Source organism: Eucalyptus grandis, chromosome 4 (genome assembly GCF_016545825.1).
Source record: "Eucalyptus grandis isolate ANBG69807.140 chromosome 4, ASM1654582v1, whole genome shotgun sequence".
NCBI lineage: Eukaryota > Viridiplantae > Streptophyta > Magnoliopsida > Myrtales > Myrtaceae > Eucalyptus > Eucalyptus grandis.
The window spans coordinates 36745336-36763583 of NC_052615.1; the positions used below are offsets into that span (position 1 = coordinate 36745336).

At 37.9% G+C, this 18248-nt stretch overlaps 1 protein-coding gene across 1 annotated transcript; it reads left to right on the forward strand.

Annotated features, from left to right (window-relative positions):
* The first annotated feature begins 13400 nt into the window (after positions 1-13400).
* Positions 13401-17698, forward strand: LOC104442251 (transketolase, chloroplastic). Its single transcript, XM_010055604.3, is given in 8 exon segments — positions 13401-13793; positions 13796-14107; positions 14547-14637; positions 14751-14856; positions 14956-15238; positions 15524-15672; positions 15765-15918; positions 16375-17698. Coding segments are annotated over 8 exon segments (2256 nt in total). The 5' UTR covers positions 13401-13592; the 3' UTR covers positions 17335-17698.
* Positions 17699-18248: the final 550 nt, after the last annotated feature.

Here is an 18248-nt window from a genome sequence, read left to right on the forward strand (position 1 = left end):
GTCAATCCAAAAGAATGAAATTTCAATGGCATTTTACAAATAATAATAATAATAATAATAATAATAATAATAATAATAATAATAATAATAATAATAATAATAATAATAATAATAATAATAATAAATAATAATAAATAAATAAAATATAAAAAATCATATTTTATGCAAAGCTTTGATATACCTAGATTCCACCTTTTGAAGTTTGGTGGACGGTACTTAATTGGGATTTTGTCTTTGAATAGCTTTAAAGAGGTTTTTGTTGTGTTTTTATCCGATCGTCCATAATATGTATATGTCTATAGAAAACAACCAATAAACAAGATTTGATGGTGATATGCACAATAAAAATGTAAAAAAAAAATTATAAACCCATGAAACCCATGATAGTTTTAAAATGTTATTTATGTTACTTTTTTTTTCTAGATTTTATTGGATTATTAATCTATAGGAAAATTTCAATTTAGGGCCCAAAGTGCCTTTATCTTCTCAAATAAAGGCCTAAAGTGATTATGTCAATCTCAAAGAATAGCTTGAAATGGTTATACCTATTTCAAATAAGAGCCTAATCTCACCGGCTCATCAGGTGGCAAAACATTCGACCAATCAAGGATATTTTCATCCAAACACAATTTAAATTTAAACTAAATTAGATTAAAAAAAAAAGATGAACACGCAAGGCTCCCTCCCAGCTCCGTCCCACCTAGGGTTGTTGCCCCATCAAATTAGGCACCTCCAACAAATGTTAAGTTTAGATTGGAGACTAAAACTCGCCTCCATGAAGTCATAATTTCGAGTAATAGAAAATCGGGATACCGCCCATCAAAGATTGACATGACTACTTTTTTACTATTATTTGAAATAAATTTCACTTCAAATTCTTATTTGAAAAAACGATGACACTTGGGACTTTTATTTAAAATAACGGTCACTTCGAGCCCTTATTTGAGAAAGCGATGACACTTTTGACTCTTGTTTGGAATTTTCCCTTAATCCGTAAATTTGGTCCACAATATAGAATATAACTAGGTTTCTTCGAAATTCATTTTTTGACAAAACTAATTTTTATAGAAGTAAATCTAAAAATAAAGAGAAAACACAATGCATTTAACATATATGGGATATTCTTAGTTATGGTAATGAGATCCTACATAGGAATAGAAAAACTAACAAAAAGGAAAATAAATAAATTGAGGACACCACTTTAAATTACAATTGAATAATTAAAGGCAACTTTGTCATTTTAATGAAAATAGGGTGCACTTTTTCATATAAGTTTGGGTTAGGCAGGTGGGATAAAATTTATCATATCTTACATTTGGTGTCTGCTCAAGATAGGATAAAGTCATATGCAAGAAAAATATAGGTCGGATAAAATTATCATCAAGAGAAAGTGAGATAAAGATGGATATAATTTATAATATCCATAATAGGAAAGTTATTTTCCTCAAAGAACAAACTTATTAAATTAATAAAATTAAAATAATGTTTCAATATAAATCATATCTGAATTTTAACATAAAAATTCAAAATAGCAAATAATAAAAATTTATTTTTTTAATTTAATCTATTTTTATTTACATATTCGACTCTAATTCTATCTTATGATATAAATTCAATATGTATTTATATTTAGTACATATTTTGGGTATTTTTGTATTATATATATATATATATATATATATTAGTACAATTTACTATTTAATAAAATTTTATTAGAGAATGATGGAAGAGAAAAAAAGAAATAAAAAAGAAAATAATTATAAAAAGAGAGGAAAAAGAAAATAAAAACAAATTAGGCTATAATGTTGCGAAAGATTTTTACCATCTCCGTTTGTAAACTTTTATGTTCATTTTCATTTATATGTCATTCATACCAAAAAAGTATATGATGTGATGTACATATATTCGACTTTATTATTGTGATTCACCAAATAATTGATAAAATATAGCAAAATCTCTAGATTTCATATTATATCCTATTAAATCCTATTTTGATTAGAAATTCGGACAATCAGATATAGTCTGAATGGTGAAAATAGCATTATCAAAAAATAAAACCCTCTTGTTTAACTCGTATTGACTTGAAAATGGAATGAATGTTGCTTATTTTCATTAGAAAATGAGTTGGACGGTCCTACTTCTTTCTTTACTCTTCTCCCTAGGATGTTTTGAGTACATAGCTCAATAATCCTTCCGTTGAGGATATATTTCCTCAAAGGGGAATAGTGGATTAAATATATGGGCCACCGTCGCCGGCCAACCACTTTAACACCATAATGCTTTACTTCCAAGAATTGGTCTTGCATGTACATTAAGGGCTTGTGTTGGCAAAGTGCCAAACAGTGCTTGATTCTGATTTTTTTGTTCCCATAATCGTTTGGGACAAGAATCGCGTTTGGTAAAATTTTTGTTAGGGAACAAATTTTTTGGAAGGAGCAGATTGGGAAGAAAATTGAGAATTAAAAAAAAAAAAATATATATATGATTCTTCGTTTGAGAATCAAAAAAAGAATCAAAACGGTGAAACTCTCATTCTTCCCTTCCGTTGTCCCGCGATTTTTGTCCGCCACCGCCGGCCACCGTCCGTTGCCGCCGCCGCCGCCCACCGCTGGTCGCCGGTCCGGTGAGCTCGCCGGAGGCTTGCCAAGCCAAGGTGGTCCGCGAGCCTCGCCCAGCAAGCCTAGTGGCGAGCCTCGCCCGGCCTCGCCGAGTGGCGGGCGAGGCCGGCCTAGCCACACGGCCATCGGCGAGGCCGAGCCTTGGCGGGCGGGTGAGCCTCGCCTAGGCGCTAACAAGGCTCAATCGACGAGGTTGGCCGAGGGCCGACCTGGTCGCCGATCTAGCGACCAGCCACATGAAGAAGAAGAAGAAGAAGAAGAAGAAGAAGAAGAAGAAGAAGAAGAATAGGAAAAAGGGAAAAAAAAAAAAAAAAAAAAAAGAAAAAGAAAAGGAAAAAAGAAAAGAAAAAAGGAAAAAGTAAAAAAAAATATTTAAAAATCAAAAGAAATTAATTTGGAACACAATCAATTAGCACGGTATCAAATGTAATTCTATTCTAGAATAAAAAAAATTTGGACAGTTACTAAATGCGTTTTTTTACTCAAAATCAGTTCCCGGAAACAGAATAAAAAATAATCATTTCTAGTCAGAATAAGCTCTTAGGAACAGAATCGTTACCAAACTCGCCTTAAGTTTCATAGGTTCGAAACTTCACTTAGAACCCGACTCAAGTTTCGAGAAGGGTTTTCGAGACTAACCGGATCAGGTTTGAGTGTGGGTCAATGGTATTCGAACCGGTCATGCTGCTATTCCTAATGGTTTCAAAATTTCGTTTTGATAATTGGTTTTTCGATACTTCTAATGGGTATGTATAGAATTTGTGGTAATAGACTCGTTGTTGGACTACTTCTATTAGGATTTGGTGTGAAATCAAAAGCTGAAACGCTAAAACAATAAAAGCAAGAGTAAAAGGGAATATTGACTCAAAGAAATGGCCAAAAGCTCTTATTTATGAATCAGACATTGTATAGTATTTAGCATCCTGAATTGGGTTGTAAACATAAGAAACGAGTGTTAGACCACCCAAGTGTCAAAACTTGACATGGAGGAACATTTAAGGGTCAAAAGTTCATAAATGTATATTTAAGTGCCAAAATCAAAGAAAAATAGATCATCGAAGTGCCGACAGCGAAAAATTCCAACTAAAATATTGACATGGCGTTTTTCCGGCTAGACAATGGTAAAACGATGTCATTTTGCTTACTAACGTGGTTAGATAAGCCGAAAACAACGTTATTTGTCTCAAATTTGAATTTTGCTATAAATATTAATTAAACTAAATTTAAAGAAGAAGAAGAAGATTGCAAAACACTTTGGTGAGAGCTGCAAGTCCTCACCGTGGCCTCCCCACCATCGCCGAGAAGGACCAAGGCTTGGCAATCCTGACCGATCGGTGGCAAGGGCTTACAAGCCCTCACCTAGATTTAGGGCGAAGGTCACAACCCTCCCCCAAATTGTGCAAGGATCATCAGCCCTCCCCTAGCGAAGCCAAGGTCTGTTGTCAACCCTCCCCCACCCTCCCGGCAATGGTGGCGATGAGAGCTTGCCCAGCCCTCGCTGAGGTGTTCTACAATTCTTTTAAAAAAATATATATAGTTTTAAATTTAATCTAATCAATATTTGTATTAACATTTCAATAAGAGAAAAAATGATGTTGTTTTGGCTCTTCTTTGTTGACTTAGCTTTCCGATGAGCCACGTAAGTGAGCTAAATTATTAAAAAATGCCATGTAGGATTTCCGAGATCCTTCACCAGAGTTAGCACTAAAATGCCACAATTTTTTTTTTTTTTTTAACAAAATAGCATTTATGTTTATCTTTCATAACTTTTGATACTTAAGTGTCATATCGTGCTAAGTTTTGGCATTTAAGTTATACTTCTACCCATAACAAACATATTATCAAATGACCAAGTGCAAATAGAATCTCTAGACTTTGAGTCTAGATAAGAAAGAACGCTCTTACATCTATTCCCTCAAGAAATGGAAATAATCTTAGGGACAAATGGAAACCATGCCTACTTAGGAGAGAATAATATATTAGGCAATCTTAATTATGGATTTCGGTAAAGTACACCATCAGTATGAACTATTTTTCACACAAATAATCATTAAAAAAAAACCCTTGTCTATAAATTCATAGTACCTAAATCTCTGCTTGTGTAATGATTTTTTTTACACTGACGGTGTAAAAATTAAAAGCCTTCATTAAATTATGGGAAAATTTCACATAAGAACACAAAGTAGCACTATTTTTTAAAATAAAAATTTGAAGTAGACATTAAGGATCTGAACTGGCTAGATCAATCTCAAATAAGGATTTCAACTTGTTGACCGGCCAGATATTCTCCGGCGAGCAAGCGACATTTTCAGCAGCCGGAGTAGGGGTATTTTCGTAAAAGAAAAAGGGTATAAGCTAAAAATCCCTTTAAAAAAAAAAAAAAAATCAAAGTTGAAGCAAATGTTCCTCACGTTTTTCTTCCTTTTTTCCTTTGAGCACCCAAATTCTCCGTTCGTGGAATACGAATTGAAAGCAACAAGAAACCCCAGACTTCATTTCGCGGAGCATGCTTCTTCCTTCGTTTCTTTTCTATCTTCGTTGCTTTCCAAAGAAGAAGACAAATCTCAGCAAGGCCCATCCCCTCATTTAGTCAAACCCTCGCCGTGTAACACGGGGCCTCGATTCTCCATCATCCTTTCCCAGCCCAATTCAAGTGTCCTCGATTCTCCATCATCTTCTCATTCTGAGGAAGTCCACAAGAAGGCGCAGAGCTTCTGAGGAAGTGTCGCTGCGACAGCGCGGCGACGAAGACAGATTTCGTCGTTGAAATTGCTGGGCGGCAGGGGATTTGAGGCTGGAGAGCTTGCGCTCAAAGGCTGGGAAAACGAAAAACTTAGGGAAGAAAAAGATTTCTGTTCTTAGGAATAAAACTTTGGGTTTTTTAAAGTTTTGGATCGAATGAAAACTGTTAGCCCACAATCAGTAAAGCTTTGGGTTCCTTTAAGTTTTCAGGAGTTGTAATTTTTTTTAATTTTTTTGACAAAAATATCCATATTCTGATTGCTAGAAATGTCACTTGCTAGCTGATTGAACAACATTTGGTTGGATGGTAAGTTTAGATCCTTATTTGAGGTTGATCTAGCCATTTCGGAACTTTATTTGAAATAATATACACTTCGTATCCTTATTTGAGAAAATCACTCAACTTTGAATTCTCATTTGAAATTTTCTCATAAATTATTTTCTTATTAGTCATGCTGCCCAAAATTCTTGGGAGGTTTGTGTTTTCTTTAGAATCCTTAAGCCCACATGGCTCAAACGATGACCTATTTGCCGCCAGCTATTTGGTTCAGACAAGCCCAAGGTCTAAACATCTTGTAGGAAACTCTATAAAACCCAAACAAGACCTAGGAAGCCCACCTCAGAAAAGCTCTTCCAGCTAAAGAGAGAAGCAGGGCCTTCCATCCTGGACTTTGCTAAGAATTTCGTCTTTGGACTGTGTTCAGAACTTCAGATCTCGATCTCCGCAAGAGTGTAAATAGACCAAGGTATCTCCCGGGGTTCTTACACTTCCCTGATTCCAAAAGCCTAAGGGACCTCTTGCCTGTACTGATCTGAGGTGGTGGGGCTAAAGAAATAAGCACTTGTCCAGAAGCTTTACAGCAAACATCAAGTAGCTCTCTTTAAAGGTACTGCAAGATTCTCGCTCAGCATCTAGCAAAACGAGAGAGAATTGCCTGCGAATATCAAGGGTGACAATGTAGGACACCCTCTCTTCAGGACTATGCCTTTCACAACATTGTTTATCACTGCATTTTTTGACCAAAATAGATAGTACGTCAGCTACAATAATGAAAAGATAAGGGGAAAAGCGATCTTCCAGTTGAACGCCTCTAGAAGGGTCGATGGCTCCAGATTTCGTTCCATTGATGAGCAAGTTATAGGTCACGGATGTTGCAGAAGGCATAATACACCTTAGCCACTTTTCATCACAGCCCATTTCAAGCAAAACAAGCTAAAAAATGTCCCACCCAATTCTGCCATAGTCCTTAATAATGTCCACCTCCAGTTTTGTAATTATTGTTCTAATTATAGGTTTTAATGGCTCAGCACAAGTGAAAAGTTTCTTCAGTTCACGTGTAACCGTTATGTTTCTTCAGGTCATGTCTGATTGGTGCAATTATGGATTAATGACTCGACATGACTCTTGCAGTTTTTGAATTTAATATTATTGTTATTAAGGGTTAATGGCTCAACTAATGTGAGCATAACCGACTTGACTCTTCAATTCATCTTCTTTCAATTTTCTGCTGCTGTTTCTATTGTCTATAAATAGACATGCTCCTTAGTTCAAAGTCACAACAACGAAAAAACTCTTCAAAGCACTCATCTATCTTTCTCTGTACTCGTTGACTAAGTGTATCGGTTTCATTAGCTAAGTGTACCGGTTTTGACAATTGTTTGACATAGTCCTGTTCGTATGATATCTTATAATGCTAATACAAACGAGTTGAAGACGTTATATCTTGGAAAGTATTGTTTGTGAAACTGCCATGCAGCAAGAACTAATCGCTTTAAGGAGATTCAGTTAGTTGTATCTTACATCTTATTTATTTTGTTATCGCTTTTTCAAAATTATTATTTTTCTAAATACAATAAACAATGTTACATATTTTCCTCCAATATGTAATTATTTTTCCAACAATACTCCCTATTTCTTTCTCAGTCTCATGTGATTGAATTGCATGTGCATTGATGATATTATCTTGGACCTCTTTACCTTTAAAGAGAAGGAATTTGGAAAGGAGGTAGGAGGTTACGCAAAGGAGATTCGAGTTTATTAACGATGATTTTTTGAATGATTTAGTGCGCGAACTTGCAAAGGCTCGTAGAACAGAACTGCTCTTCATAATACTATCTACACATATCGACTCACTAATTCCACAAGCTTCCTCGTCTCAATGTTTTAGGTCATACCCGACTCTCTTTTGCATTTCCCACACTCGGAATTTCAGTCCCTACACGATACACAATAATCTCATTCTTTGATGGCTAATCAAACCCATAAAGTACCTCATGAATTAAAACCCACCTATACGTGAGATTATCTCAATTTAATGTTTCTTCAAACATCAATCGTGCGCCCAACCCACGTACCCGCGTTGCATGTGGTTAAACACGTGTCGATGTATGTGTAAATTGCACTGATGTCCTGAGAAGTGTTGATACTCTATGACAACTTTTGTGGCTCTGACACGTGTCCAACGTTCTGACACGCGGTTAATACATGTCGCATTTTTCCGACATGTGGTCAACTCTTTTGATACACTCTGATACGCGAGTCTGAAATTTCGATATGCGATTCTGACACGCATTGAGTCAATTTTAAATCTTTTTAATAAATGAGAAGTCAAAATATAAATATATAAAAAATGAAAAATGAAAAAATAATAAAGGGGGAAAAGACTTCTTGTTACATTTGATAGAGAAATATGGATTGTTTTTTATTTTTATCAATTTATCGTTAGATGTTAAATTTAATAGTGGAATTTGGATTGCTTCCTCCTTTTTTTCCTATCAAGTTTTATGGATTATTTAAATGGAATATAGTTGAATTTGTCAAATTGAAACAATATATAATATTAACAAATAGCTTATTATAGCTCTTTTATTATTATTTATTTATTTATGAATTTCGAATCAAATTAATTTAAATAATAATTTATCATGTATATATAAAAATATACATTTAATATACAACGTGTCCCAATATATTAAAATTCTTCAATTTTTGAGAAATGACGTGTCGACATTTCGTGTTGCATGTTGTGTGTCGGTCGGTGCTACTTAGCTGATGTCTAAGTGACGTCTATGTATGGAGAATGGTATCTGTTTGTGAAGATGTTATGAGCAGTTCATGGGTGACTGTAGAGAGTTTTTTTATTTATTTTTTATTTCCTTTTTTTGGTCAAAGACTGTAGAGAGGTCGAGGGTATTCTTATTGGGAGGAAGCTGGAAACGAGTTCGATTTTTGTTGACCGATTTGGTCTCCTCCCGCCGATTTTTTATTTTCTTACTAGCAAAGCTAACTTGGCTGATAGCATGTGCATCTCATCTGTCTTTATAAAAATAAATAAATAAATAAATACGTAAAGCACTAAACTATTAAACAATCAATGATCTTTCAGCGGGCAAGATGTTCAACATCAGATGCTCGCCCAATTGGATTGACATGGAGGGTGGGCGATTTGGTGGCTTGGGTGGGTGGTTGAAGTTTGAATGACAAAGGGCCTTTCTCATGTCCCTTTCTAACCAACTTTAATTAACTATTGATTGATTAATTAATTAATTAATTTTCCTTTTTTTCTTGTTGCTTAACAAGTCTTCCACTCAGAGAATTGCGTCCGTTTCTTGACTAAATCTCGTTGCACCAAACTAAATTGCTCATTATTATTTTTGTTCAAATTATACTAGGTTCATCCGACCATAATGTCAAATGCCGGCTTCGATTGCTGAATTTCCCTCCTCATGGCTGATTAGTTAGGTCTCATTTGGTGGGGTTCAATCTAAATAATACTATCAATTCTTCATCTGAGTCCACTAAAATAGAAAAGCATATCTAGAATATTAAGAAATATATGTGTATATTTCATAGTTCTGTGAAATCGCCTTAGTTGTTTTTTTTTTTTTTTTTTTTAATAAATGAGATGAAGAACTTGAACATTCCATAAAATCTCTCAGACAGCCACGAAGAAAAAGTAATCTCATCTTTAGTTTCAAGCTTGAACTACTTCTATCGAAATATCCATCAAAATGTGTGTCAACTTACTCTAGATGAATGGCTTTTAGATGTACTCAATTGACAAAGATGTGAATTAATACTATAAAAATGAAACATCTCAAATCAAATAAAAAGATGCTCTTTCATACATAAACTGCAAAATTGAAAGCTTGGAGAAATTATCAAAAAAGTCCTAAACCAATTGGCCCTCGTCATTCTATAGTTGGAAAAAAAGAAAAGAAAAAAGTAAAAAGAATAGAAAATTTTAAAAATTGTAAAAACTGTCAATGTCAATACTAGTTGACCTATATGGCCTATATGGCATGGCCAACATTGACTAGACTGCCATATCAACGATTTTCCAAGCCAAGATTGGCCAAAATGGCTATTTTGATAAATCATCAAAATGCTTAAGACTAAAATGACATAATTGAAATGTTTATGACTAAATTGGTAAATAATAAAAAAAAATTAGACTAAATTGACAAATTATTAAAAGATTTTGAACTAAATTGACCAAATTGAAATGTTCATATTAAATTGATACAAATGTAATAAATTCAAAACTTATTGAATATTTTTTCCCTGTTATATGTTCTCCCTCCAAACATAGCAAAGATTTTGTTTCTCTTTTTTATTGCACAAACAAAGTGTTTTTGTCTATTTCTTAGTTGTTTTAGCCCTTGGTCGTTTGTGAATTTGGGGTTTTATCTTGGTCAATGGAGGCGTTAATGTCGTAAAAGCTTCAATCAAGTCTCAAGCTCGTAATTGAATTCGTCATGTGTCATTTTTTACGCCTGAATTCTACCAATAAAGCTTGAGACCTTTAAAACCCTATTATATTCACAATCCATTAAAAGAAAACCTTTAAATTCTCAATTGACCAAGGTCAAAACCTTAAGTCCTATTTCTGCATTTGTCCCACGTAATCTAAGGACCACAAATGTAATAAGGGCATTTTAGTTATCCACACGTTTTGGGTTTCCTAATTATGGAATTTCCAATCACCGTTCCAATATGGAAGGGGAAAGTGGAGGGTTTGCCACCTTTCCGATATAGAAGTGGGGAGATGTGAGATAGAGTAAAAGTGTTAAAAGTTAGGATTGACTAAAATAAAAAAAACTATGAAATTTCCGAACCGGTCCCAAATTTTGCAGGATTTCCAGCAGGCGACCCTCACCCAATGTCATTACCGAAAACCCGACACCTGTCGGCACCTCATTTACATTTTAAAAACGGGTTGGGCACCCGATATGTCCGCCCCACTCTCGTCCCTATTGCCGCCCATGCCGGGGACAGGAAAGTCAGATGTCCGACCGGTCTTAGGTTGAATCTGTTCTTAGCATCGAACCAACTAAATTCGTTCTATAGTTGATAGCCTGGAATCACGTGCAGCGAGTACTTAAAACGAAGGCGCTGCTTGCACGGGATCGGATCGTGCATTAGTGAGCATAACCAAAATCATCGTCCAACGACCCGGTAGGTCGCCACCAACCTTTCGTATCTGAAAATTCAGTTTGGTGCAATCGTACATTGATGGCTTTCGAAGGAACAGATCGATTGCTCATCGTGAATGACGGAGGCATGGAGCCGTTTAAATGAACAATGAATATTTTTATGGATAAAAACAGGAGATTTATTTATTTATTTAGTTTATGTTGAATGCATGATACTCAAGGGAGATTTCTCCTAGAGTTGGAAGAAGAGTACTAAAAGTGTCAAAAGTTATTAATAACGCTCACTTTAGTATCAAAAGTTTTCGCCAAATCATTTAAGTGTTAAATTATAGAAAAAAAGATTATTTAAGTGCCATCAACGAGAAATTTAGGAAAAAAAATAATACGTGGCTTTTATAAGTAAAAATTTTATATGACTTGGCATATTATTTAAAAAAATCCAGTCTACATGGCATTTTCGCATGGCATGCTTCGCATTGAAATAATGGCTTTTTAATAATGACCGACACTAAAGTGATTACTTTAAATAAAACTTGGCACTCAAAACAATCACTACTTACTATTTTTAAATCAAGTCATTTACGGTTATGCGCTAATTGGACACTCCGATGAGTCATGCAGGACTGATAAATTTTTTATAATATGGTCATATCAGAATTCCGATGACCTAGATCAAAATTAGTATCTAAGTGATCGTTATTTTAAAACGTAGCATTTAAGTGATCCGAAAAAAAAAAAAAACTTTTGACATTAAAGTAAGCATTGTTAATGACTTTTGGCACTTCGAGTATCCTTTCACCCTAGAGTTATTCAAAATTTTTGCTGATTGTGAATTTGGGTCGGGGACACTAATTAGTGATGCCTGCCTGAAGTTCTAATCACTCAGTTCAGATCCATGCGGGTTATTCTCCTAAAACAAGTACTTTGAGGTGATTTTCTGATGTATATAACGCTCTCGTTTTGCATAAGACTGAATTCTTGCATTTTCAAGGAGTGCAATACTCACGCGTTGTGTTTTTCATTTAATGGTGAGATTTCCGCATCACGGGTATGCTGAAGGCAATGGTTAATTGATGCGAAGATTATTAAGATGATGGCCGGAGAGCTGCTCATTATGTAGGTGGTTGATGTTAGATGACAGTGGTAGCAATCTATAGTGTCGTACAGAATTTCTTTAGCCAATGTTAGAAGTTGAACTTTCTCTTATTGTTCAACGTCGTTCTTGAATTTTTTTCTTTGATCTGATCGTGAACTTTCAAAAATCAATCCACCGTGATGTTTTCTATTGAATGCAATGTCATATCATGTTCTTTTTCTCTTTCCACCAAAAGCTTTTATTGAGCTAAATTCGAGAAGTTGAGGGACATGATTCAATAATGGGAAAAAATTTCAAGAATCGGCTATGTCATTACCATCTCTGAACTATGGTGTTGAAACATTTGTGACTAGTTAGTAGGAAAATGTCTTGAAACATGTTTTGTTAGGTCCAGTTCTTTGGTTTTTGGTTCGATTTTAATCGAACCGGTTCTGATTCTATCCTAAATTTATAGTTATTCCTGAACATGTCAAAAATACATTTCTTTTTCTTTGTAACATTGAGAAGAAGAATTATCGCAGCAACAATGGGAGTTACATTGAAATTTAAGAGACCTAATAAATTTGCCAAAAAAAGACGACACAAATTTTCAGACAAGAAAGGTTAGACTTCGTTAAGATAAAGATTTATATGGTGGAAAATTACCGAAGGGGGGCATGCATAGGACGTCCGCGGCATGAAAATGTCCGTTGTGAGCCTGCGACCGCCCTTTTGGCGGCGGAGAAATCAAGATTTTGGAAAACTTCAGCTTGCCTATACATAAAAAAAATTAAAGAATTAATGCCACGAAAATCTCCGAATTTATATGATAATTTTATGTTCCTTTAATTTCTGTTAAATTTGATTAATATCACGAAAAATCACAAATTAGTACACTTATGATAAGCGGAGGGTAAAACCCTAAATGAGTATACCTATCAATTATCACGCGTGTCATTCAACTCAATAATTTGATGGTAAAAGTTAACGGAAACCGATATATAATAAATTTGTCACGAGATATACCGATTTGTGATTTTTGGTGATAAAAAAGAATAATTTGAAATTTTTTTATTATAAATGTATCAATTTATAGTATTTTGTAGCATCAATCCAAAAATAAAATGGTCTCTATATTTATCAAAAACAAGCTCTAAATTAGCCTCTCCGTCGCTTGAAATCCGGTGAAAAAATATACCGTGTTCGTGTTCATCTACTCGCGCCTCGCAAAAAATATGTTTATCGGGAATAATAATATTTTTGCGATTATTCCAAAGCACAAGCGAAGATAGAAAATGAAAAAAAAAAGAAAAGAATAAAAAAAGGAAAAGGAAAGAAGATAAAAAAAGTAAAAAGGAGCGAGGAAAGGTGGGGCGGCATTTTCCTAAAGCCGCGACGGTCAACGGCTGGGATGGGCTGAACCTCCCCGGATCTAACGGTCAGCTCCCCTCCTCACCTGCCCTCTTTTTTTCCCCTTCTTTGGTTAGACGGGAATTTCAACGCGGGCGGGGGGCGGGTGGGGCTCGTTTAAAACGACCCCCGTTTCCCCCATTTCTCTTCGTCGCCATCTCTCTCTCTCTCTACGATCGCCGAGCCACCGCCGAGAGGTGTAGAGAGAGAAACCCGCCGCCGCCGCCGCCGCCAACTACCTAACCTACCACACACACACTCTTCTCTCTCTTCGCCTGCCACTGGCAAGAACCGCCGCAGCGGCAAAGGCAATGACGTCCGCCTCGTCCCTGACCGTCTCCCAGGCCGTCCTGGCCCGATCCGCCTCCGCCCCCGCGGCGGCGCCGGCCAGTCCCCTCCTCCGACCGCCTCTCCGTCCCCTCCCCCGCCTCCCCACCTTCTCCGGCCTCAAGTCCTCCCCCGCCGCCGCCGCCCCCGCCGGCTCCGCCCACCGCCGGCTCCGCCGCCTCGCCGTCCCCGGCCGATCAGGGCCACCGCCGCCGTCGAGACCCTCGGCCCCGCCGCCGCCGCCGAGACCGCCCTCGTCGACAAGTCCGTCAACACCATCCGGTTCCTGGCCATCGACTCAGTCGAGAAGGCCAACTCCGGTCACCCGGGCCTGCCCATGGGCTGCGCCCCGATCGGCCACGTCCTGTACGACGAGGTCATGAGGTACAACCCCAAGAACCCCTACTGGTTCAACCGCGATCGGTTCGTGCTGTCGGCCGGGCACGGCTGCATGTTGCAGTACGCCCTGTTGCATCTCGCCGGCTACGACAGCGTCAAGGTAACCGTGCTGCTCCGGCTTTTGCCTCTCGTCTGATTGCTGAAATGGTTGCGCGTAACATCATTTGAATTGGCTTGTTTGGATCTGGGGAGGGTGACGATGACGTTGTCGATGCATCGAAGTGAAAGTGATCCGTGCTTTGTCTGTTCTCCGGAATTAGTTTTGTTTAGCTGACTTTTTTTTTCTTGCGTGGTTTTGAGATATTCTTACATCTTGGGTTTCTGTCACCTTTTTTTTTTCTTGAATATAAGTATGTTGTTGTAGGATTGAGAAGAATGACAATTGTGAACGAATCTCGTTGTCTTTACTGTTTCTGTTAGTGCACCTTTTATCTGCAGCTCAATTTAAGGGGAAGAAAAGCCAAAAAATGAAAAAAATGATTTGACTTGCCAGATCTTTGAGCGATTTGACTTATTGTGTGTCTTGCGACATGGATTAGGAGGAGGATTTGAAGAGTTTCCGTCAATGGGGAAGCAAGACACCTGGGCATCCTGAGAACTTCGAGACACCCGGTATTGAAGTTACGACAGGTGAGGGAAATTCCTTTGAAACCATCCCTGTACCGGATGATGTTCTGATGTTGCCATGCCTGGCCTATAGCTTAGGAGTTTTACAATTAGTGTGGTGTCTGTGTTCAATGTAGGTCCACTTGGCCAAGGAATCGCCAATGCTGTTGGTTTGGCTCTTGCTGAGAAACATTTGGCTGCTCGTTTCAACAAACCGGACAATGAAATTGTCGACCACTACACGTAATATGCCAATTCTTCATTGCATTCATTAGTTTGCTTGGATTTTACAGACTGTTGGTTGACTTAATGAATTTTGTCTTTGGGGGGCTCTTATTCTAGATATGCTGTTCTTGGAGATGGATGTCAAATGGAAGGCATTGCGAATGAAGCTTGTTCCCTCGCTGGGCACTGGGGACTTGGGAAGCTGATTGCCTTTTATGATGACAACCACATCTCCATTGATGGTAACACAGAGATTGCATTCACCGAGAATGTTGAGAAACGTTTTGAGGGTCTGGGTTGGCATGTTATATGGGTGAAAAATGGTAACACTGGTTATGATGAAATTCGTGCTGCCATCAAAGAAGCAAAGGCTGTTAAAGACAAGCCTACTTTGATTAAGGTTAGTTTTCCCCTGCCATTATGGATTTCTGTGGAATTCTCAAGTGATAAAGCTAGCTTTCCACTTTTACTGCATGGAAAAATTCTCTTTGGTTTCCCCTCTTTTTAAACTTTGATCTGCTAACTGAGAAGTACTTAAATGTTGAAACACAAACATGATCAGTTGCATGGGCACGTTCAGGGAGAGGACAACAATATAGCATACTGTAACCAGTGTTTTTACCTTGATTTGAATGCAATGCAATTATTCTGGCATTTGATACTGAAAATACGCTGGTTTCTGCAGGTAACTACGACCATAGGTTATGGTTCACCTAACAAGTCCAACAGCTACAGTGTGCATGGTAGTGCACTGGGCGCCAAGGAAGTTGATGCAACTAGGAATAACCTTGGTTGGCCATATGAGCCTTTCCATGTGCCTGAGGATGTTAAAAAGTGAGTAAATAACAAAAAGCTCTTATGTCTATTATGTGAGGGAGAATGACATGGTATCCAAACTCGTTGATAATGTGTATGGTTTTTTGCAGGCACTGGAGTCGCCATACTCCTGTTGGTGCTGCTGTTGAAGCTGAATGGAATGCAAAATTTGCTGAATATGAGAAGAAATACAAGGATGAAGCTGCAGTGCTGAAATCTATCATTAAGGGTGAACTACCTGCTGGTTGGGAGAAAGCCCTGCCGGTGAGTATTTGCAGTAGATCGACAGAATTGTTTTCTAGTAGAAGTCATTATGCATTCTCTACTTTGAGCTATACAGACACCTAATTATTTGAAAACCTATGCATTGCCGCCTTAAATGTGATCATAACTCTGTTTTTGTATTTTCTGAGTACCAATTCAGTTTAGCTTGAATCGATGAGCTTCAAAGTGTATAATCATCTAATGACATTATTCAATTTGTATTAAAAGCAAAAGTAGCGTCATTAACACTCTAGCAAAGTTTATGGTTGCTGAACAAAACTTCCACATTTTTAAGATTCGTGGTGAGGCTAGTAAGTGTTCAGGTTTCTGATCCATGAAGTTGGTTGGTCAGAGGATCGGTCGACATCTATTCATGACAGCAAGTTTGTTGGTCTGGTAGTTTTCATTGTATGTCAACTGTAATAATTGAGGGTCCTGTCTTTTGCAATTCTCCAGACGTACACCCCAGAGATTCCAGCAGATGCTACCAGAAACCTCTCTCAACAATGCCTCAATGCCCTTGTGGATGTGGTGCCTGGTCTTCTTGGTGGAAGTGCAGATCTTGCTTCCTCCAACATGACTATTCTCAAAAAGTTCGGCAATTTCCAAAAGGATACCCCTGAGGAACGTAATGTTAGATTTGGTGTTAGGGAGCATGGAATGGGGGCCATCTGCAATGGGATTGCTCTCCATAGCCCAGGACTCATCCCGTACTGTGCCACCTTCTTTGTCTTCACAGACTACATGAGGGCAGCGATGAGGATCTCTGCGCTTGCTGAATCTGGGGTCATCTACGTCATGACCCACGATTCTATTGGTCTTGGAGAGGATGGGCCCACGCATCAGCCAGTTGAGCACTTGGCTAGCTTCCGTGCTATGCCAAACATTCTAATGCTCCGCCCAGCTGATGGGAATGAAACTGCTGGTGCATACAAGGTTGCTATTGTAAACAGGAAGAGACCTTCCGTCCTCGCTCTCTCCAGGCAAAAGCTTCCCAACCTTCCTGGAACCTCCATCGAAGGAGTTGAGAAGGGAGGTTATGTCATCTCTGACAATTCCTCAGGCAACAAGCCAGATGTTATTCTGATTGGAACTGGTTCTGAGTTGGAAATTGCTGCAAAAGCAGCCGATGAGCTCAGGAAGGAAGGCAAGACTGTGAGGGTTGCGTCCTTCATTTCTTGGGAACTATTTGACGAGCAATCTCCTGAGTACAAGGAGAGTGTGTTGCCTTCTGGTGTAACAGCTAGAGTCAGCATCGAAGCTGGATCGACTTTTGGGTGGGAGAAGATCGTTGGAAGCAAAGGTAAGGCTATTGGAATCGACAGATTCGGTGCCAGTGCTCCGGCAGGTAAATTATACAAGGAATTCGGCATTACTGTGGAGGCGGTCATTGCTGCAGCCAAGCAAGTGTCTTAGACTAAGTAATAGCCTGTTTATCTTGTTTTTTTTCTTGGGATTGGGTTTTGGAGAAGAGCTTAAGATGGAGACGCCGCCCAAGAGATCCTCACGAGGTCTCTTATGCTTTAATAAAGGAGCAATAAGAAGTTTTCGACCGCTTAAATTTCCTTAATGCAGCAAAGCGTAGATTTAGAATGGAGTTGATTGAGTAGCATTGCACTTGTAAAAACACCTGGAGCTTCTTCTTGAGATTTGTATCGACTTGTGGCCGATTCACTTTAAGCATATTTATCCTCCATGTCCATCCTTTTGCATGACTACAATTCAGCAAAACCCTGTTTCCTGTTTGGATTTGAAGCTTGAATATTCAAATCTTTATTGATCCTGGCTGTGTTCTTTTTCTAAGTCATGAGGATTTTGATGGGTATGACTTATCTTTCTCCACGTGGCTTGAGGCACACTGAACAAAGCGGACGAACAGACGTCTTTTCTGGGAAAAGCCTAGCATTGCTCCAGGAAATTGTTTACCATGTTCGTAAATGATCCATGCTTAAATATCTTATTTCTTGTTGAAGACGACATTGACGAGTCTCGTTCTAACGGGGCTGAAATTAAAACTTTCAATGGCACATTGAAATATTTCATACTCTTCACACTCCAACACGTTGCTAAGAGGAAGCACAGCCCAGAGATGCAGACTATTTTTCCACTTCGGACTTAGCTCTCTTAGAAGAATAAGGCCACGTTGAATATGTTAACATAAAAATAAATGACGCGGGGCATCGAGCTCTGTCGATAAGCTGTCAAGCTCAACTCATGTTTCGCCAATTGAACTAACTCATTCGCTACTCAAGCAAGGAAAGCCGATTTGGCTACAATTTAATTATGTGGGTTCAAAGATGAAGTTACCGATTATACAACATAATTGTGGA